The following is a 23,972-nucleotide window of genomic DNA, read 5'->3' on the forward strand; positions in this document are numbered from 1 at the left end:
CTGTAATTGTATTTACGATATCCTCATTTCCTAATATATTCTCAATTCCATAGCTCATGAGTCCTCTAGCTCACTAGTCCATGATTTTTCCTCGCACTTATCCTTAGTTTATCTTCGTCCATATTTGTTAGTCTCATGGTTTCAGCGGCGTATTTAACTACTGGTTTTATCGCAGTCTTGTTGACTCTTAATATACCCTAAATCCCTCACGAATTCTTTGTCTTATTCTTTGTATCATTTTTGTTACTTATCATTCTTCCTGAGTACTCAAAGATGTCGACTAGTTCGAAGGCCATTTATCTTTACTGTTTCTTGTTTGTGAACTTTCTTATTTCTTTCAATTTCCATATATTTTGTCTTTTTCTCATTTATTTTCAAACCTCTGTTTTCTGCCTATCTTACAGTTTTTTCTAATGTGTCTTCAAGAATTTTTCTGTTCCTTGCTTAAAGTTAAATCATCAGCATAAGTTATTACTTGTTTTTATTTATTGACATCGATATTGCATTCCCTTATTATGCCATCAAATTGCTTTACCCTAGCATTTATTTCAAATTCCTCAGTAATTAATACACATATTATATAATTTTTAGACAACGCTGAAACTCTGAAAGTTGTTCGTTCTGTATTAATTTACATACCGAAATTTGCGTTTTGAGTGTTCCATGTAGTGAAAGTGACAGTTCCGTACTGCCAAACTCTTTCGGAACGCTCTGGAGTAGACAACTTTATGTTCCTTAAATGTGACTTAAGTGTCACTTCAATATTGACAGTTGACAGTTTCACTTCGATGACACAAACACATCTACAGGGATTCCATCAACATCTAGTAGAGGTATACATATTCCATCTACATCCAATCCAATAAATATTAATAATTGTCCTGGAGGTACAATCAACATTACTTTTTGCAAATAAATTAATATTGTAACATTAAGTACATTGTAATGTTTAATAAATAAAATGTTTATAATTGTCTCTATTATTTATTTTCTTTCCTCGGTGTAATTGAAAAAGTTTTGGATCAGACTTTTTCCTTTGCTGATATTTTCAATAACCGTATTTATAACTATCCGCACTCTATAGTAGCTGGACGTAACCGAATAGTAATTTTTCCTTCCCATTAGAAACCGGTTCCCTCACGTATAATAGGGATCGTGTGAATGTGTAGTCTGACCAAATATGGGAAATAGAGATATTTCTAGGGATTTTCTAGGTCTCTGGGTTAATCACGATACTCGTTTATATTCACAGGAAATTGGTGGAATGAAGTTTTTTTTTAATACGAAAAAATACGATGAATTATTTTAACCAGTTTTATATATTTTTTTGCACTCAGTTGACTGAACGACAACATATTAGTTAAGTCGTTTTTCATTCTTACTTATCTCTCAAAATAAATAGTATAGAGAATGATAAAAACGATATTAATTCATTTATTGTTAAAACATTATTGGAAACAGTTTAAAGCAGCCGAGGCAGCAAGCCTCTGGAGTTAGAAACATCTTATCTCGGCTTAGGCTAATGCCAAAACAGAAAAGAAGACCTCTGTTGTAGTCGGTGGTCACATATGAGATCATATAAGAAAATACGATTTGGGCTGACACATTACTGAAGCAGGAAACAGGAAGAAGTGTCGTTTATCGGTTGAGCGCCTTGAGAGTTTCCAGCGCGTCTAATCGTCGGAATGCTGCCTATTCGTATGTTAGAAGAGGAAAGGAGATCCCTTCACCGATAGATACGATGTACCACTCTGAGCAAAAAAGAGATGATAAGAAATGAGCGGAGAAACAACATAAATCGTTGGCAAACTTTATGGGACCCACCGACTTATTCCTCGAGTGGACACTTGGCTTATCCTCCCTCTGGACACGGGTGTTTTAGAGAATTTGAATGTCCAAACTATGTAGGAAGAAACTAAAGTATTTTTCATATTTCCGCGCTTCAGTATGCTTCGTCAAACCTGGACAGCAACGAGTACTTCGCCGTTGAGGTATTGATTAAACTTCGCTCTGAACAGATGAAAGAGAAGAAAGAGCAAAATTGATAGTGAACAAGCAGTGCCACTTACGAAGTAATGCCTAACGATAATCCCTGACATACCCTGAAGATACGTACCAGTATTTTTTACCCAAACCTGTATAATAAAAAAGATATCAGCTTCAGAGATATAAACAGTGAACATAGATCGATTCTGATAGCTATAACTTGGTCATTAACATGCGTGTCAGAGAGTGTAATTGCTAGTTTTTGTGTAGAGCTAGCAATAAATCTTGAAATTATTTTTGTAACGCCGTAGAATAGTCCAAAAATGATCTAAATGTAACATGTATAGCAATTTCGTTTGCCAATAATCCCTAATCAGCTCTACAGATTCTAGTACAGTCCGCGTTACTTGCTTGTCTATGGAGGTAGCAATTGACTGATATATCCTTTTAGGCTTTATACTTTCTTCTGCATGGTAATGGATAACCGATAATAAAAATCTGTGCAGCAAAGCTTAAAACGGATATTTGATGGAAATTAAAGTCTTGGTACTGAACGGTTGGTTGCCCAGAAGTAAGGAAACTTAAATGTTGGTGTAGTGTCTGATTAACATTCTTTTCAAGATAACTTGATGGAATAAATACTTCCGTTAATATCTAGTGACACAGTAACGATTTTATTCATTATCCAAAACGTAGTATTTTCATTTGAAAGCATTAGATACATGAGGATCCTTTCCAACAAAGTGTTATTCAACTTTAACGTATAGATACCATATAATTTACATCTTCTTCTTGTTCACAAGTTATTGTGAGTGTTTGGAACAAAAACTATCAAGTTTTCATACACAATTCGATCCCAAATAAATACTTTGTTGTTTGGTGTATTCCTAAAATCGTTTCTGCTGAAAGCAGATTCCGTAATCAATTCAATTTGTTATTTAGTTATTTCCATAACTATTGAAGAGAAGTACTATATATTTAATGTATATCAACGAATTTAAATAGCTAATAAATTAATTAAATATAAACAAAGTGTACGCCTGTGTACCTCAATTTACTCTCGAAACAAGATGATATTAAATAAGTTGCTTTTAATCGAGGCAAAGCCTGTAAAAGAAAGAATACTTCGAAACAAATGATTTATGAAGGCAAGGTAATATTTGACAAGTCATGGAGCCCATAATGAAAACATCTTTCGGACAGATCAGATCGCTAGTCAGTTCACCGCCTCCTTCGTGACTTTTGACGCTAACTTCGCCTGATGATGGATAGTGGTGTATCGTGGCCGGTCTTCATACATATTTATGTCTGGTTCAAATGCATGCATTGTCTTTAATTAACATTTTGTTCAATCATTCTACGTCGTACGGTGTTATAGTCACTCTTAGTTTTCCCTTTTATCTCTTTCAATCGTATCTATCAAAATTCAATTTCAGAAATTTCAATATGGTGTACTCTTAAATTATTTTTTATTAGATTGTCTTGTATATTGCACCAAGCTCTAGTTAGTTTGTTATCTTATCCAAAACTCGCCACGAAACGTCCAATGTGAATGTTTGCATGACATTTAAATCTGCAGGTTATTTGATATCTTTTTATTTTTAAAAATAATAAAAATAATAGGATCATTGTCATTCTGAAATATTTGTTTTACTTTGAATGAGCGATTTTTATAGTATATTCTCAGTTTATCTATTTTTACAAAGCTCAATGCTAACCTTCCATTGTTTATTAATTAATTTAATATGAATTCAGACATTTTACCTTCGAAATATTCTTCTCTTTTATCCCTACAATCTTCCACTTAAATCTTTCATTGTATAAAACCGTGCTGGAAGTCCTGTTCGGTCTACCAGGACGCGATTTATTTTTCTTACAAAGTTTCAACGCACACGAATGCACTTTTTAGTGTAGATGCCATCGTGGGAAACAGAAAGACACGTCACGATATAAATTCCAATGAATAAAATAGATGGTGTCCTTGGATAATCAAATTTCATATAAAATTTTTGTCTGGATCCTTCATCAATTTCTTCTCAGGCAAAACATAAAGTTTTTCAATAGGGAATTGACAATTTTGAATTTAGTTTGTGAACGCACCTTTTCAATTAACTGTCACTATCAGTTTATTCAGTAAACATAACCTTTTCATCATGGTGAAGTACACGAACGAACAACGTCTGCAAATCTTAAATATTTACTACAGAAATTCGGAGTCGGTGGCCGCCACTTTAAGAGCGTTAACTCCGATTTTCGGTCGTAATTCTCGACCTAGTAACAAGTTTAGTGAAAAAGTTTGAGTCTACATATTCGTTGTGTGATGTTGCCGTGCCGGGTTGGTCGAAAATATCGCTGCCGTTGAAACGTCCGTAGCAAATGATCCAAATCAGTCAATTCCACGGCGTTCTCAAGAGCTGGACCACTTTATGGCAAATTTTGTGTAAGGATCTTACTTTACAACCATAAACGATCAGGCTCATTCAAGAATTGAAGCCGATGGACCATTCGAAGCGACGTACGTTCTCCGATTTTGCTCTGGAAAAGATGCGCCAAGATGTTCAATTTCATTGCAAAATCATCTTCAGTGACAAAGCTCATTTCTGGCTCAATGGGTTTGTCAATAAACAAAATATGCGGTATTGGACGGGTGAAAATCCACATGAGATTAATGAAAAACTACTTCATCCACAAAAGATAACTGTTTGGTGCGGTTTGCATACTGGCGGCGTCATAGGGCCATATTTTTTCGTCGACGGTAGTGGTCGCCACGTTATTTTTGGCCCGAGTTGAAATATATGGACTTGGACAGCATGTGGTTTCAACAGGAAGGCGCCATAAGCCACACAGCACACGTTACAATCGATTTATTGAAAAACGTTTGTCAAGAAATGGACCAGTCGATTGGCCGCCTCTAGATTTTTTCTTTGGGGTTACGTCAAGTTATTGGTCTATGCTAATAAGCCGACGACGTTATAAGAGCTCAAAACTAACATTGAACGCGAAATAGCAACCGTTTCGGCCGAAATGTGTGGCCGAGTCATGGAAAATTGGGTCTAACGAATCAACCGCTGTTTAACGGGCCCGCGGTGGCCACATGAGCGAAGTCGAGTTCCATTCATAAATGTTTTGAATGTACTTCAACCCGATAATGAAGTTTTTGAAATATCTCAGATGGTTTTCATTTTATTTTGAAAAAAAGCTGTCAAGTCCTTATTGGAAAACCACTAATAAATTAACTTTAAGTTATGGTTTTTTCATTACAAATCGTTTATCTTCAATTACACTTTCTGGTAAAATATGCATAGTGACTACGAATATTCTGATTTGTTTACAGTAGCATTCGTAACTATTGTCTCTTGCAGGTTTTCTTCTTTTCTATTCCCGTCCCATTATTAAATCACTAACTCGTATATTCAGTGGAATCAATTTCGTAGTTTGTGATGCCTAATAAAAAATAATGAAAAGATTCAAGTCGTATATAATAAAATAAAATATAATAGTTGTTTCATTAAATATAATTTCAACCGTTACAATATTGATTATTCGAAATTGTAAGATCCCCGTAGCGTTATCTATATAAGCAATCTTTCACCTTCTGCAATCGTTCATTGAATCACGGCAATGGCATTAGCCGAGTGAGCCATCAACTGCGCTCAAACATCTTTTTCTTGACGTGTATCTAATGTCCTAATGTTATAACATCAACGCAACATTTAGCTCGACGTGTAGCTGTCCAATGACTGGCAAAAACGCCGAACGAAATAACCAACGAACACAAATCGATTATAGGGAGAGAAAAAAAAAGTGTATCGGAAGTATCTCAGTCTTGTATCAGAACCATGAGATGGGTTATAATATACAAGTTCTTAAAATTAAGAATATGTGTTATTCTATCATTATTTCGGAATTAATGACTTACGCCAATAAATTTTACAATCAAGTTTGAAGTACAGTCCTCTCTGCTTCCTTTCGAGTGAAAAATATGGAAATTTATAAATGATGGGGATTAGAAGCAGACGCAAAATTTTTATTCATTATAATTGGAAAACCTTTTTGATATTATTGAAGAAACTGAAACTCCAACTTGGCATTGCAGCTTTAAAATGTCCGTTAAAATGCTAATCAAACATCTTGGTTTGAACTTTTTGATATAACTAGGCAAAATATAAGTGTTTGACCTTGTGCTTGTGAGTGTTGATGACTTGGTCTTCAGATTATTCGTCTTCTATGTCTAACGGCACTCCAAATCATCCGTGACCACTATAGTATGGAGGTGATTGTGTCCGGATAGAAGACCAGTGACCGATGGAATTTCACGCTTGTTTAGATGAAGTAAGAGGTGATTGGTAAGAGAGGCAGATGACTGATTTTGTCTCATATTTGTACAGTTTTTCGAGTGAGCAGACTATTCAGATATGTAATAGCTACTTTTTGATTGACCGGGTACTCAAATGAGCTGAAATTTGCATCCATCGCTCAGGTTGATATTTCCATCGGTATTTTGGGTAATTACATTTTTTTCTTCACTTTGTTTCGTTGTTTGTTGATGAGTGAATGTAAATGAGGCATGCACGACATATGTCAATATTTCATGCTTCTATGAATACGATGTATCGAATTATCGAATAATCTGGTATCGATATATACAATCGATTCAACCAAAGCATTCAGCGGTTTAATACATCAAATGCAGTTGGTATCAATTACTTCTATGTTAATATTTGTATGTATGTTTCAGTATCTGCCTTTCTGTTATATTTGACGCTGATTTATTGTATTTCTTTTGATGAATTTTTGAGTTTAGTTATAATTTCATTATATGTTTGATCACTGTTCACGTAAACACCAATAAGAATCTATTTAAATACTTATTCAAGTATATAAATTAACAATATATCAAAAAATCGCAAATCATCGATGCAACTTAATGTTAATAACATTATGCAGGGATCAATGTCGACTTTTAAAAGTAGGTAGTTCTCTCATATCGTTGCCCGCCTGGCCGCCTTCGAAGAAAATAATTTATAATGTTTTCTACCTGATTATGATCTCTTCATAACCGAGACTGATTTTATTGAAATGAAATTTAATTATTTCATCTATAATGGAGATTAAATGGCTGTTAAATGACGGTATGAATAGCCCGGAATAATGATTTTTTCTTAAAACAATAATTATATCACGCGGCATAAGGTTTGATTTGATACGTTCTGAAAAGTTGTAATTTTATAATAATTATAAATATTAAATCAACAAAGAAACTACACGTGGCATTATATCAATGATTTTGTCTCGAAATTACAGTAAAACCAATTAATAATGATGTACTCAGTTATATAATTTTTCTATGATTATTATGAAATTTTACTAAAACAATGCTATTTTTTTTGGTCCCAGAAGTACCTGGCCTCACTTAGAGATGGCGATAGTTGCTTGAAAAAATACTTCATCTGTTCAGTATTTGTTTGGTTAGGTTGGTAGCCATCAATAGTGAACGTTTTCAGTGAATTTGTAAACATGGAAAAAATTGATCATCGTTATGTGATAGAATAGATTTTATTTGAAAAGCCGGATTTTCTTCGTTATACCATCACCACCAAAATAATAATAATAATAATAATAACGACGAAATACAGTGTTTTAGAAGAAAAACAATTAAAATTAAGGCGAAAAACGCAAAAAAAATTATATTTCCAATAAAGTCTACATCCATAATCCCAAAAAAGATCAAGTGAAAATCATAAAATTTATTTATGAAACATATATGTAATTAAAAGTATATAATATTTTTCAGAATTTTTTATCGACATCAGCAATATCTTTGAGAATCTGCTCAAAAGAGTCGACATATTTATATCTCGAAAAATACGAAAAAAACTTTGTCAATATAATTTTACTGCACCTTCTTTATCTCCTACACGTTCTAACACACCGAAAATGATTAAAACGGATATGTATTTGTTATAATCTAACAGCGACTGAAGAATAATTCGATCCGAAATCCAAATTGTGAAACAAAATCGAAATTCAATCAACAAATAACAATTAACATCAATCGAATGTAAACTACATAATTTTTTTTCACTCCTCTCCCAATCTAACCTAACCTAACATAACCTAACATAACCTAACATAACCTAACATAACCTAACTTAAACTAACCTAACCTAACCTAACCTATTCATACTTCGTAATTTCCGTGGAGGTGGTATAATAAATAAGTACCAAAAAGCCTTAGACCAACCAATATAAAAACCGAACTAAATTCTTTTCTGGGTGAGACTGCCCCTTCGTTATTAACAGTAAAATATTTAATTAGCAGAGTTTAAAAGAGGCCGTACGACCTGCGAATATCGGCATGGCAGTAGTCGATCAAGTGAAGTGGCGACTCCAGAAATGTTGAAGAAAATCCACGAAGCGGTACAACACATATTCACAGAAATAAAGCTGCGTTTTTACGCCGTTTCATAAAAAACGTGACTGCATTACTTTACACACGAATTAAAAGAACAATCAAAACAATGGACTGAAAAGAAAGAACCGTCAGTTTTTAGCATGCGGTTGGGATAATGACTTGAAAAAGTATCAACAGCGAGTATTATGCAAACTTATTGCACCCTATTCGCCAGATTTAGTCGCCTCGGATTATTTTCTGTTCCCAGACATGAAAAAATGGCTCAGATGTCAAAGATTTTCCATCAATGAAGAGGTGATGCTGGCAGTTAATGGCGGCGGGGAGCTTGACGCTTCTAATTATAAAAAAAATATCGAACGTTTTGACCACTAAATATATTTTTTCCCAAAATTTTTGTGTCTTCTCTCAGAAATAAGTATCAAAGAACATACGAATGAATAGCTTATTACCTTCAATTCTCTGAGTAAACCTTTCCGAGCGACCATTGTGGGACATTGGTATCATCAGTAAATTTTCACGATTTCGTGCATTTGTTTATAGGAAAAAATTGTGTGTGTCAGCTCCGACGCACGACTGGAGTTTACTCCTTAAGTTCGATAGTCTAACCAGACGCAAAAAGAGTTTATTTAACTTAAAAAAGATTAGTTGATTGCCAGAATATTTTGGGCTTACTTCATTAATTTTTTTTTAATCTGTAAGCTCGCTGTTTCTCGGCTGGAGTTTTTGGAGGTTTAGATTTTTTCCTAGTCAAAAAATATAAAAAAAAATTTTTAAATGCATAATTATAAAAATTTTAACCGACTTTAAGAAAATTGATAAAAAAAGGTTTTCATGAACATTTTTTTTTAAATTATTATAATTAATTTTTTATTTGAAATATAATATTATCTTAATAATTAACAAAAATGGTAATAAAAAGATAATTATGTCACTAAATCTCTTACATGCAATAATAAATAGTACATGAAAATTATTTAAATAAGCTAAAAAATAACTTTTCCAAAGAAAATTATATAAAAACATTATTATAATGAAAAAATATTGTCGATTTTTCTGATAATATTATCGAATTATTGACTACAGTTGTTAATATTTAAAAATTATTCATAAAATAAATCATAATAACGTCAATTTATAGTCATCGACAAAAAAATTAATTTTTGGTTAGGTTAGAAATTTTCTATTTTATGTGGATGCGCTCGATAATTCATATTGGGTTGATTATCTAATTTTATGTGTTGTTTTCAAATATATATTTATATGAACTACATCGATAATTATTAATATATTTAATAAATACAAATTGCACATGCTCATACATATAATACATGAATGATAACGTACCTTGCAACCACGTGTTTGTTAGATGTTCCGGCAATATCAACTACACCTCTTTCTGCCATAGTTATTTGAAAATACTTTCAATTCTCTTTAGCGGAACACAATGATAAAAATTAAAACTTCACAATGACAGCAATATAAGTATGTTGACACTGACAAATTAGAAAGTTGCGCATCATAGGGTGCGCACCAAAAACGTAACGATAGATTTTACTCCTCACATTTTTCTCATACCGGGCACCTTATATATGCAAATCGATTCTTAAGGAGTAAACTCCAAAAATGAGAAATATGAATAATATTAAGATGATAGAACGAAAAGAAAAACAGTAGCAGTACATAAAACACTTGTCTGGCTTTTTAGCTCAGTTCAGTACCTAATAAAAAAATTTTTGGCCCAAGTCGTCACAACACTTGACTAATACGATTGTCAAACACGGACTAACTGTCAAAAATGGCTGATATATCAACGCATGCGCGAATGTATTACTTATATTGATTGCATTGTTTGCATTTTAAATTGAAATCGGAAAATTTTCAAGCAACCCTTATATATAATGATTTTAGTGACTAGGTAAATAAGTAAATTTGTTTTAATATTTGAAAAATGTGAAGAAAAATATGCAACTTGTCAATATTTGTTCATTCGATATACCAACTGTCAGTTAATCCCGAATTTTATATATTTAATAATATATTTTCTTTCCTAATGGCGACTAGGTGGTAGTAGATTAATTAAATAAAACCGAAAGTCATTTTAAATTAAAAATTAGTAGTTTTTTTGCCTAATGGATTCATCTACAGGTGGCAATTTGGGAATTCTGTGAGCACATGCCAAATTACAGAATTCGGCCGAGGGCGAAAGCGCGTTTCTTAAGAAGGAGTTTTTTTTTCATATCAATCATTTTTGTCACTTACCGTGCGGGTAAGAGAATTTTTTCATTAAATCTACAGCACGCGATTTTTTTCTTTCGAAAGAGAAGGGAAGTTAGATTACATTTCATTTTTACTTCAAATGATAAATTAGCTTCATTGAGAGACGAGATTATTAACTGGGTATGAGCTCATTTCAAGCATTATTTTGTTGAAAATAAAATAAACTATTGTATTCATTTGGATGAATATATTCTGAAAAATACTATAAACCACGTTCCTATATTTAAAATAAAAGATAATTCTCACACTCTATTCCTACTTGAACGCATTGAATTTTCATTTGAGTTCATTAAGGTTCCTTAATCCTGAAAAAATTAGTAGTACTGATATGGAAATCAGTTTATTGTCCTCGTAAATCCTACTACACTCCTTTTGTAGATCTTCCCGTGGAGCACTTGGGGTGCACCTGGATCTCTTTGGGAATCATTGAGATACATCACGTATCAGCTTATTGCGGATCCTATCTCAGAACGTGATTTAGATCACAGTTTACGAACTTCTAATTTTTATTGTGTGTTTATTCTTCGATTATATTTATTTAGTTGCATAATAAATTCAAGATGTTTAATAATTATGATAAATGATTTATCCTATCACACTATCAATTAACTGGATCAGTTTCTGAACAACAATGAACCAGGTTAGCTTTCGAACATTCAGAAAATGATAAAGAAGATAATCGAGGGACAAATACTGAGAACTATAATCGGACCAAATATTATAGGAAATGGAGAAAGAAGATTATAGAAAGATAAAGAAATAGAAGAAGAACTGGAAGCAGAAAATATAAGTTGTATAGAAGGACGAATACTTAATTGGACAGGACACATCATGAGAAAGAAATCTACAGAAACGCAGAGACCAAGAGAGAAGGGCAGACCAAGAAATACCTGAAGAAACCAAATTGAAGAAGATACCAGAAACAGTAGACTGGAAAGAAACAGAAAAGAATGGAAAAAGAAGACTAACGAAGTCAGGACCAACAAAAAACCATAACAAAAAGTACAAGGGGAATAATCCACCCAAATAAAGGGATTTGAAGGCGCATACCATACCAAGAGATTGGAAGGCTTAAAGATATCTACGAATAAGACGTTTTTGTGGCCAGTTATTTAATTCAACTAACTTCGGAAATAAAGAAAAACATATTTATTATAATATGACCAGTTAGAAATAATAACTGACACATCTTGTATAATTCATAACGATGTAACCAAAATTACAAACTTGAACTTGCTCGGAACGATTAATCATCTCCTGGTAAATTAAAAAAGCAACATACCACCTGTTCCGCAACCGGATTGTGATCCCAATAGATTTTTCCACAATGAAATCGCTAACGACGACGATTACTTCGACAACAAAAACTTAATAACGTTCACTGCTATTCACTTTTCAATGAACGTGCTACTATTATGATGTGTTTTCGCGTTTCTTTCATTGTGTGCTTCATAATATATTAGTTGTCACTGATCAAAAGATACACAATTCAGCTTAGTTTTCTAAAGAAACGACATAAGAATTTATTATTGTTGCCTATATATATATATATATATTTAATTAACAAGAATTGATTTTTAACAAACAATGAGAAGCAGAGAAAAACATTTAGATAATACAGAGATTGTTGAAACAAAAATCGTTAAATAACAGCAAGAACTTGCAAATTTGAGGTTAACATACAAGTGAAAGAAAGTACTTAATCAGATTCAAATGTATTACTAGAAAGACTCAAAAGAGGAAAACCAGGAGACAACAATGTCCAAATAGGACATGAAAAAAAGAAATCACCTGTACCCCCAAAGCTAAATACCTCGGAAGAATCCTGGATCAAGGACTGATAATTAAGAACTTTCTAGTAGATAATATGAAGCAAGAGAACTACTAGAACGGAAGATCCAGCTCTAATTCAATGGGTGGAAATTTATTCCTACCATACCTTACCAATAGTCAATAGAAGCTGCAAGTCCAATGAAATATCAGCTTGAAACACACAGTGAAAAACCCTTTGTACAACTGGGCCCAAGCTAAACCAAAGAAGCTTGCCAAAAGAAGATGGTAAGAGCTGATGACCCACCAACAACGTTAATATCGAAAATCGAGGAAATATCTGTAACATAACCAGTTATGAAAACATGAAGAAGAACAAACAAAGGAAGAGAATTATTTACCAATTAGAGGTCCTGCTAATCCGTGGTTCGGAAGAAAGTCGAGTAGGGATTGGATTAAATCTTTGAGGTTGTTTTCAGTCGTAAGCCGGCACCGCTGAGAAAAGAAGTGTATTACACTACCCTAAAAAAACTAGACGAAAGTCGGATAGCTCCTCTAAATCCATGTGAGTAGAAAAAAGAGCGAGCAGATGAGAAAAAGTACGACCTCAATGAACGAGATCGGGGAGGGTGGATTGATGCTTTTCCTGAAATACATCGTTTTTATAAACGATTCATTTTGGGAGGGGTGGGTTTGGTCTAGGTGTGTGTGTCTAGAAAAGATCGAAAAGCAAAGGAAAAGATTAAAAAATGTCTTGAAGAAGAGACAATGTCAAAAGTTGGAAGTAAAAAGTAGAAGCGGCAGTTTGTCCATGAATAAAAAAGCATATTGATGCTACAACCTCAATTTTTTGCTGTATTTGCTGAGTTTAGTTAATCGACTTCGATAATTGTTGTTTAGTTAATACGAGTTTTGAATAATTTTTCAGATTTCAGGCATTACTTTTGTTGAAATTCGACGGATGGCTGCTGTAGTAGTAATCATAGTCCACCACTATTTTGACATTTGACATTTGAAACAGATTCTAAACAGTTTAGTTGGTACGTTGCTTTAGAACAATTTACATACCGTAAATTTGAAGATATCACTACCTTTATCTTTCTTACTCACAATCAAAGGATACAAAACAAAAATAATCTTGGTGAATCTAATCAGGATAATCAGATATTTTAATCGAATGACTGCATTGTCGTCAGTCTCTGATAAGTTTCCAAAGTTTGAATTAAATGAGATCGCTCAAAGTAGGGCAAAGAGTCTGTGTTAAAAAAAGGAAATTGAAAAAGAAAAATACTGTATAAAAACTATTCGTTTTCAATATCTGATAGTTTTTTGTATGAAATCAACCAGGAAAAAAATTTTAAAAAGCATTTCCATGATATTCATAAATCAGAACCATATAATTGTTGGCCATTTCGAATAATTATAATACTAATGACCGTCCGCTTCGGAATGAACACTAACAATAAAAATTGGCAATTGTAATAATTTATTTATTAAAAATGTTTAATTTCTGTTTTAATCTCCTATTTACGTGTGACTCCCAGAATCTTTCAGCTGAAATATCCCTGAAAAGTTTCAAAAATCTATCGAGGTATTAGTTCTGTTTAGTAGTACAATGATTTTGGTATTAATTAAATTTGGAATTTTTCAACCAAACTACGTGATTAGTCGACTATTTAGAAGCCTACACCAACTGTTGTGGATATCTCCTGCGCGATTCGCAATTGTCATTTTTCAATATAGTTTTCTTCAACAGATCATTTCTTTTTACAGTATAGAAATAGAAAATGCAAATTCCAAGTTGTAGGTATCAATATCTTTTTAAAAAACTTATCGCAACATATTTGAATTTACCTAATCCAAAAAACTACACTGGGCATACATTTCGACGCTCTTAGGCGTCTCTTTTAGTGGGTGGAAATCCAACAGAGTTGCGGAGGGTTACGTAGACGACTTAATAAGAAAACACAACTAGCTCTTCAACATTTCCGTGATGATTTATCTTGATTTTATTAGATCTTTTTATAGAAAATCAGTTCAAATTATTCATTTGATTCATTTTAATAGGTTATGATTATTTTTATTGACATATAAGCTTAATTTTAGATGTATTTCAATAACCAATTTATTGTCTAAACAGGCCAAAAGTTTATCTTAGCACTAGTAGCAGTAAGCAGAATTTTCAGTATAAATATCACTAATGATTCCAGAAATTCCGACTTATTTGGCCCCGATATAGGATTAATTCCCTCAGCAGGGCTTGAGTTTTATTAGGGCGCTTGTAGTTTGAATCTCAACGTGGATATTTTTCACAACTGTATGACTTTCTATCTTCCTATCATTTGACTTGTGAACGAGTTCACTGAAACTGGGACGTTAACGAGGTTCATTCAAATTTCCAAAGTTCAATAAGATGAATAGGAAGAGTGCAGGGTGGTAGTACAAAATAAAACGTAAACGAACTCTAACAGAACTATTTTCAAACGTTAATTTTCTGGTAGATCTAATGCCTATTTTACTAGAAGTTGAGCTGTTGTAATTTCGAGAAAGTATATTATTGCAACCAGACAGTTTCCCAGCAAATTTTTCTATGGTCTTCATCTGAATCTGAATCAGTTTCTTCACTTTCATTCTTTTGATACCCAATGTCCTCCCAATAGAACAAGTCGTCCAGATCTTCAGACAACACGTTCACGTATTTAATGTAAATAATCGTAAATTTGAAGTGGATACCAGACATTCTGGGACACGTAAAGTAAATATTTCATAGTAGTCTGATTCCGCATATCGGCAACACCATATTCAATACAATTATCAAGTGACTTGATGATACAAAAGAAATTTTATATCCCATTTATTTTTATGCCGTATTTTCTATTGAAATGCCAATTACGAAATATTCAACCATTTCGTCGGCAGACGTTATACGCGGACCCTATTACAGGAATTAATTTTTTTCATTATCTAATTATTGTGTGGGTTCATTTAAATTTATCAATGGATCCGAAATAGGAACACGTCATTTATGGGATATTAACTGACAGTTAATTTAATTCTGGTTTCGGCCCCCGCGTGTATACATGCGGAATCGTCTGATGATTGGTTCATCCTGTAGTTGTTAATATTCCAAATGGCGATAATACGAGAACCATATTATTACTTACTATATGGATATCAAAACCTAATATAGATTTCATCTTCTTATTTGTTCCAGTATCATCATTTGATTTATTGTCTGTTGCCTTTGTTTTCCTATTTTCCTGCTATTTGTTACTTCTATGTTTTTCTTGGTCTGCCCTTTTTCCTTCTTCTCATAATTCTTGCTTTCCATATTCGTCTTGTTCCATCATGTTAAACTTTCAAAACCTGTTTAGATTATCATTCTCATTTCATTTCTTAATCTATCCACGCTAGTTTTTCCTTCGTTTTTTTCGTAAAAATTTGTTGTTTTTTTTCTATTTGTGACATCTTCTTATATGGTAGCATCAATTGTTATTACTGTTCCAAGATATTCAAAAGCTGTGACTTGTACTAGTTGTTATTGTTTTGCTACTAGTCTGACTTTGATTCCAATTTTCTATTTTATTATCATTGTTTCGCATTTTTGTATGTTTATTTCAATTTGCGGTTTTTCCATCCCTTCTATCCAAATTTTTGCTATTGCTTCAATCATTTTACGATTTTCTGCAATAGTTACGACGTCGTCTGCGTATAGTAAGCCTTCTAAGTTTTTTGAGATCATGTTGAGGAATCCTATGTTGGTTTGTAGGTGTCTTGTCCATTTCTTTACATTTTTACATTCACAATACTTCAACCAATATTAGTATGAACAATAGTGGACTTAGAATTCCCTTATTTTATCACTTTTTTCACTATAAAGTTTTCTGATCTTTGTCCAGTCAGTTGTACTTTTATGAAAATTTTAACACTGACTTGAATAAAACAACAAAACCTTTAGAGCGTGTGACTATCAGGTTTTATCTCGATAATAGTATATTCAATACTAGGGCAGAAAATTTGAAACTTCTGCATTGCACGACGTCATCATTCAGTGCTTTCACGTACAGCTTTACCAATGCATGAATCTTTAACTTTCTGCCTTGAAATAGGAAAGATGCATACTTTCGTCCGCGGTATAAAGAAAAACGAAACTTAGTTGTTAATAACTAAAATAAACTACGTTGCCACGTTTATAATCTTATATGTTAAGAAAAACTATTCGTATCTATAGTGTTTTGAACAGGTTTCATAAATACAATATATGAATTTAGAACAGTACATTTTTCTACGTCCGCAATTATAAAATTGTTTTATCAAAATAATGGGCTGTAAACGCTTTCTCTCTGTCAATTCGTTTTTCCGATTTCTTGATATCCCTTTTGTGTCTAATTGATGGAAAGTAATAGTGAAGAAAGTTTAAACTGCACATCAGAAGATGTTGAATCGGCAACTGCAGCGACTATGAATCTTCTCCCTGAGAACAAGGAATATAATTCTTTTATGGAGTCGTTTACTAAATAAGACATAAACAGCTTCATAGAAAGGGTGTTACTCAAACTAAATCAAAAAGTCTTCAACACTTTGATCGACTTATTCAAAACTGAAAGGCACCCTTATGGTAAATAATGACGTAGACATCAGTAAGTACTCAAAACTCATTGCATATTTGAAAAATAAATCAGTTGGCTATAGAACCAAAAAATATAAAACTTTTGCCAGTGAAGAAATTGATAAGTTTCTGTTACAAGCTCCATTCTTATGCATAATGTGTGACAGCAAAAAATTTTAATGTAATTTTGGATATTATATGTAACATCTTTCAAATTGCTTCAATATTCGAAATCGCAGGAGCTCTGAGGATGGTGATTTATATAAAATAAAGTGTAACGATATTAATAATACCGGAAATGTTTTAATAATCACAGTACCTGACACAAAAACTCATGTTCAACGTCGATTTACTAGTATTGGTGAAATATCTGATAATAGATGGTAAACTTGGTAAATATTTATAAAAAATATAAAAACCAACGACCCACAAATGTCAAAATAGATCTTTTTTTTGTATAGAAATGGAAAATATAAAACCCAAGTTGTAGGCATCGATACCTTTTTCAAAAATTCCCTCGCTTATCGCAACATATTTGATTTTACCTAATCCAAAAAACCACACTAGGCATACATCTCGACGCTCTTCGGCGTCTCTTTTAGTGGATTCCGGTGGTAATATAATTTAACTAAAGAAACACGGTGGGTGAAAATCCAACAGAGTTGTGGAGGGTTACGTAGCTACCTACCAACAATCCTACCAACAATCCAATAGTTTGTAATACAACTATAGACAATGTGTTATTCCTTTAAACTCGTTAAATGTTGCCAATTCAAGTACCAATAGTAATGTAACTTCTTCTTCACTTCAAATTAATAATGCTCACAGTTGTACTTTTAATATTACTATTACGAAATAAAAATTAATGAAAGTTTTGTCGAAGTCTATGAACGTAGGAAAAATTTTGTATGAAACTCGTGAGTAAAGTTACTTTTTTCACTCGAAGGAGTTGTCAAACCGTCCTACTCGTGAAAAAAAGTATTACTTTACTCACTTGTTGCATAAATAACTATTTTGATAGAGCTAGGTAACTTTTATCAACTACAAGACTTTCTTGGTTTCTGTCGGGCAGTTGATTGTCTAATCAAGGCTTCAGATTAAACTGATGGTTTGCGGAGGAGTATTGTCTGTATGGATGTGCTTGACGGACACAGGAATATGTCCAGTTTTGGCAACTTGTGTCTTGGAAAAAGGAACTTTCACTTAAATGAATGTAACAACAAACAAAATTGCCTATTTTGGAGTACAGAATCCGCTACATTAGAGCACCAAAAAGACCTTTACGTGTAATATCTTCGAAAGGCATAGACGGCCTGTATTTTTTTAGAAATTCACAAGAAGATTCTGTAACTGTTGATTCTGCAGAATATTTGGAAATGAAAAGAAGAGTCAACTACTGCTATATCATTTTGAAGGCTATAGCTTGTTCTACATCCAACGAGAGTTTACTCGCGGTTCAAAAACAAATCACTTCGCGCTGACGAGTTTTCTGTGGCTTCCGCAACCCAGAACTATCTCTTGTTGATCTTAAGAGTCGATTTTACGTAAATAAATTGAAAACAATAGGCAAATTAAATGAGAATTTTCAGCCAGAAATGAGAATGTGTCGAAGATTGGTCAAAAATCTAAGAGCTTGGTTTTAGGTATTTCATCTGTAAAATAGCGACTACTTGGACAATATTTTATATAATAAATGATTTTATTCTTTAGGTTTTTTATTTTTAATAAACATGTGTATCAATAAAATCTGTTTTCATTTCATGGCCAATTGAAAGGTGGCCTTTAACAAAATAACAGAAAAAACAAATTAATTTAGGGTAATCAACAATTTTCCTTTTTCTAACAGTGCTGATCTACGATCCTGATTCTTGTACGGTCCTGATTCTCTTAAATTTTTCAGTAAGAAGCCTTTGTTGGCGTTACCCCCTTTTCAAAATATTATCATAATCAATGACTTGAAATAAATTATTTTTTGTACAACTGTCTACATCTCTATTGATTCGTAAATGTTAACTTTTTCACACTGCCAAAATAATTCACAAAATAAACATGAAATATTAGTTTTTCAAGGATTTATTTGTAAGTTAATTATTCTTCGATTATCCTACAAAAATTCCCTAAGATGTTCCATATTAGTGCAGATAAAAAATCTCTTGAAGAGTTGATTCCACAATTTTATCAGATATTTCAATTTGTATGGAAGACAATGGGCAACTCGATGTTTTGTCAGAAATGTTAATTTTGTTATTCAAACTACAGATGCATTATACCAGCCCTCGTGACGTTTTATGGATTTTGTTTTTTCAAAACAACATGATTTAAAAGTGATAACTTATCTGGACAACAAACCACCGCAATATGTATCGGAAGTATTTATTTTTAATATATTTCAAACGATGCAAATTCACATTCACAGTTGTATAAAGAATATTGTTTGTATTTCGTGTATAATATTCACTTTCACACAATAAAAGAATGGACTATAATGATAGTTTCATCAAATATTTTATTACTAACTATGCTAAAACACTTTATGCAGATTTCATTCTCCAATTTAAGATATAATTGAAGTAATTGCTGTAGAAATTCCATCCGGATTATAGCAAATAACAAAACAAAATATTGATACAAATCCACAGGGATCCTTAATTTAAATTTACAAATTAACATATCTTTGTCCCTTTCACGTGACCTTATAATCCACATATAATACCTATAATAATCAATCTTTGACCAATGAAACAAAACAAAAAATAAAGTAGAGGAATCGTTCCTAAGATATCCCGCAGAGGATGACAAAGCTGCGGGCTCATGGCGTGTAATAGAGTTGTCCTAATGAGCGATGAGAAGCACCAGGGGGCAACTGAGCTGTCGCTGGGTTGAGGTCTCTCTTTTGCAATTATATCATTTTGACAGAAACAATTATCTATGTGAAACGATTTGACGAACATGATAGATTCGATGATATTGTAAATCCGACAGATGATATCTTTATTGGTTGAAAGAAAAGAAAAAATAGTTATTGAATAAGAAGCAGATAGGTAGATATACAGTATTGTTAAAGAGGTGAATTTATCAGATATTTAACAATATTTTTGGCTGTAACAATTCGAGAAAAGCACACTTATAAAAAGATCGTAGCTGATTCTATCATTAGGGTAAAACAGGCAAATGTGCCCCACTATTCGAAAAATCGAAATAAAAATCATTTTTTGTTTAGAACATGTTTATTAAAGTAATCAGTCTTAACCTCTGACTCAATTGGCATAAAAAAAACTAAAAAATCTTCTAAAATATAATTGAATATAACTAAGATCAACAATTTTGTGAAACTTAAGGTGGGGCACATTACAAGGATAGATCCGTCTTATGTGCCCCAGCAAAACCTCTCATTTAGAGGTTCTTTTTCCTTTCCCTTCTCCTTTTTCTTTGGTACCGCAGTTATTGCATTTCTCTCTATAACTTGTACAGTCTTCATGTAACCAGCCAGAACACTGCAAACATCGAATCCATTCGCTCTTCTTCTTGGTACGGTAGTAATTCTCGTGACATTCTATACATGTGTTTTCATTTTCATCAGAACATTCTTCGCTAGATTCACTAAGCTGCAACTCTACTTCACTTTGTCAAAACCTTAACAGATTGCTTCCTTTTACTTACTTTTTGTTGAATAATAGGCAATGGACTAATTATTTGTAAAGTCTTAGATGGTGTTAATTCTTGTGCAGTCTCAGAAGATTCTGATGTGGACATTTGAATGGCTTGATTATTATTATTACTAATGAGAGATGTGGATGTACTTGGCAAGGAAAGAGCAATAGTGTTCTAAGTTGGCTGTGAATGATTATTAATTGCTTGCGAATCATCATTATTCTGAATACTTCCCATTGATGCATCAGAAATTCTGAAGAAATATTCAGGCACAGCATTGGGATCATAAGGGCAAATCCCTGTCGCTTTAAATCCTGAAACGCCAATTGCTGGTATAGCAGACTTGAACCAGGCATCACCAATCATTTTTGAAATGTGGTATCGATTAAAAGGTCGGCCTTTGTTGTTGATAAACCAAGTGGAAACTTCTTTAGACAAGTAACTTTTGAATGGCTTAAAAAAACTTCTATCCAATGGTTGAAGAGCCTAAGTAGTATGACTTGGTAGACAGAGGATAATCACATCGTTTTCAGATGCCAATTGAAGCATTTCATATGAATTGGAATGCGAAGAATGCCCATCTAAAATCAGAAGAACCTTGCCATCTTGCTTTCGTGGTATAGAATGCTCTTTCATCTACTTCAAAAATAGTTCAGCGTTGATGTAAGATGATTTCTGATTCATGTATACATTTGAGCCAGGTGGTAGACCCTCACAAAATTCCGGTTTTTTGTATTTACCCTTCAGTATCAAAATAGGCGGAAGGAAAGTACCTTCCGCATTGCACCACGCAATCAAAGATATATTTTCACCTTTTTCGGTACTGGTTACAGTATTTACACATTTCGCACCCTTGCTAGCAATTACGCGTCCAGTTTTATAGTTAACTTGTATTCCGCTTTCGTCCATGTTGTAGATTCTTTCTGGTTTACTAATCAAATCGTTATCAGTCAATACCTTCAACAACATTTCAAAATATTTATCGACATCCTGTCTATTCATACCACTAGATCTTGCCAATGACAGGCCTTCTGCTTTACGTTTACTCAGGTCTGGATGACGCTTCATAAATCCTTGAAACCAATCCCAGCCTGCTGACTTCTTCTCATTATTGAATCGATGTGGCAATCGAAGATTTTCAGCAAAGTCGTAAGCTATAGACTGCAGTCTCGATGGCTCCAAGGGAAATCCGATGGATTTAAGCTTTTTAATGTGAGCTACAAGTTTTAGTTCGTTCTCATATCCCAATTCAGAAGGTCTTCCAATTCTCTGCTTAGACCTCCAACCCTTGAGGATGTGTCTTCGCAATGTGCGCGAAGGTATTTCATATAAACGATTCGCTTCATTTACTCCCATTTTCTTATTTATTACATCCTCCACCGCCTTCTTCATATTTTTTCCGTCCATTTTCTTGGATCAACAGCTTTAACCTTTCCATTTCCCAAAAAAAAAAATATTAAAAAGTAATCAAAATAAGAATTCAGGAATTATCTCCAAATGGGGCACATTAGCCGAAAAAAATCGGGGCGCATTAGACGATGTACAGTGTAATGTGCCCCACTTAAATAATTCTGATATTTGTTACGAAAAACGGAACGTAATTATAGGCAAATAAAAGTTAAATGAGGTTAGTTTTCGATAAAAACTTTAAAAACACGAAATAATATGGAGCAAATACTTTTAATCAACGTGAAAATAGATATAAAACAAATTCATGTAGTCATACAAACCTTTAATCACTTTTTCTCACTAAAACTAAATAAAAACCAGCACAGTGTTGTTTACATCGCGGCCATACTTGGAACACTGACCAGCTAGGATCAAATAAGCGCCAAATTTAAAATGCTTCACTGAGTTTCGCGAGTGGGGCACATATCCGACTGGGGCACGTTTGCCTGGTTTACCCTATATTTCTCCAAAAACCTTAATTTCTGAAAATAAAGTGAACTAATTGTCTGGATGGAAATGTCAAGTCCCTTTCTGGATCGATTGGAATGATTAATTGGAACTACACAATCAATTATTACGAGAGACGTTCTATACAAATTTTATGTGTATTTCTAACAGCAGCGGCGCTACGATTGCAGTTCCGAGCATGCGCGGCAGTTACTTTGGTTCAATCAGAAGAAATGTACACTATTTTCAGATCGATGCCGCCGGTGTGTTCTTTGTAATGCGTCTTTATAATGTCTAACTCAATTGAAAACATCGTCATTTGCGAAATCAGATCTCTGACTCGTTTTCTAAGTGCAAAGTTAAATCAAGTGAAATTGTGAAGGTTACGCACAAATTGGAAGAAGGGTCTGCTCAATGAAAGACGATGAAGAACGATGTCAACGCCAGTCTTTTGTTACTGATGAATTGGTTCACGCATTTAAAGAGAAACTGAAAGCAAAACTGATCATTGAATTCGGACCTCCCTCGTAGCGAGTTTCATCTCTTCTTGCACCTAAAATGGTGGTCAATACTTCAACGATGATGACGAGCAGAAAGAACATGTTACCACATAGTTGAAAACACAGGCGGCAACTTAAAAAAAATTGTCACACGTGCCACACGATGACAAGCGTTTACAATTTTTTACAATTAATATCTTTTCTGCATCTGTACACGGTTTTTTCATATAACCAAACAGATTTTACTTTGTATATCTTCTACAATTCTATCACTTCCTGGTGAGGAGATTTGGTTCCAGCAAGGTGGTTGTTCTGTCTCCCAAACTAGCAGATTTATCTCCAAATGATTGGTTTCGTTTTTTTATTTTGCTCTCCATGTTTATCTTCAGTGAAATTGTGAAATTCTCCGTAAAATTTTTCCAATATCTTGTGCTCATGAATCAAAAGAAGTTCAATATCTCTTTAACACATATTTAACCACAAATTTGTGGCGTTCAAGGAACGATTTTCCTAATAATGTTGGTACATTTGGCAAAATTTTATGCCACTAGTTCCAGCCAGCATCAGAAAAAAAAAGAAAGATATAACTTGATTTGTATGACGAAATGTTCTTATTATAAAGAATGCAACCATGTTTCGATATAAACTTTTTTTTTCTATCACGAGCAAATATAAAAAACTGTAACAATCCACTAGGTGATTTCTTTTAATGAATCTTGATCACTGCATAAAAAAAAACATTTCTAATAGTATCTACAACAATAAAACCAACATCGATTCATATAAAATTCCTATACTTGATTACCCTTCCTCCACCTAAAACCACCCTTTCGGTTAGTTTGTTCACCATAAAGCTCTCATTAGGCAC

The 23,972-nt window shown here is 33.2% G+C and overlaps 1 protein-coding gene across 1 annotated transcript in view; it reads right to left on the minus strand.

Annotated features, from left to right (window-relative positions):
- LOC130441773 (peflin-like) overlaps window positions 1-21,074 on the minus strand; it is a 50,559-nt gene extending 29,485 nt beyond the window's left edge. The window contains exon 1 of the mRNA XM_056775560.1: window positions 20,939-21,074. Within this exon, the coding sequence (XP_056631538.1) occupies window positions 20,939-21,074 (136 nt within the window). The remainder of the gene's footprint in view (window positions 1-20,938) is intronic.
- Between the last annotated feature and the right edge of the window lie 2,898 nt (window positions 21,075-23,972).

Source organism: Diorhabda sublineata, chromosome 3, assembly GCF_026230105.1.
Source record: "Diorhabda sublineata isolate icDioSubl1.1 chromosome 3, icDioSubl1.1, whole genome shotgun sequence".
NCBI classification, from domain to species: domain Eukaryota; kingdom Metazoa; phylum Arthropoda; class Insecta; order Coleoptera; family Chrysomelidae; genus Diorhabda; species Diorhabda sublineata.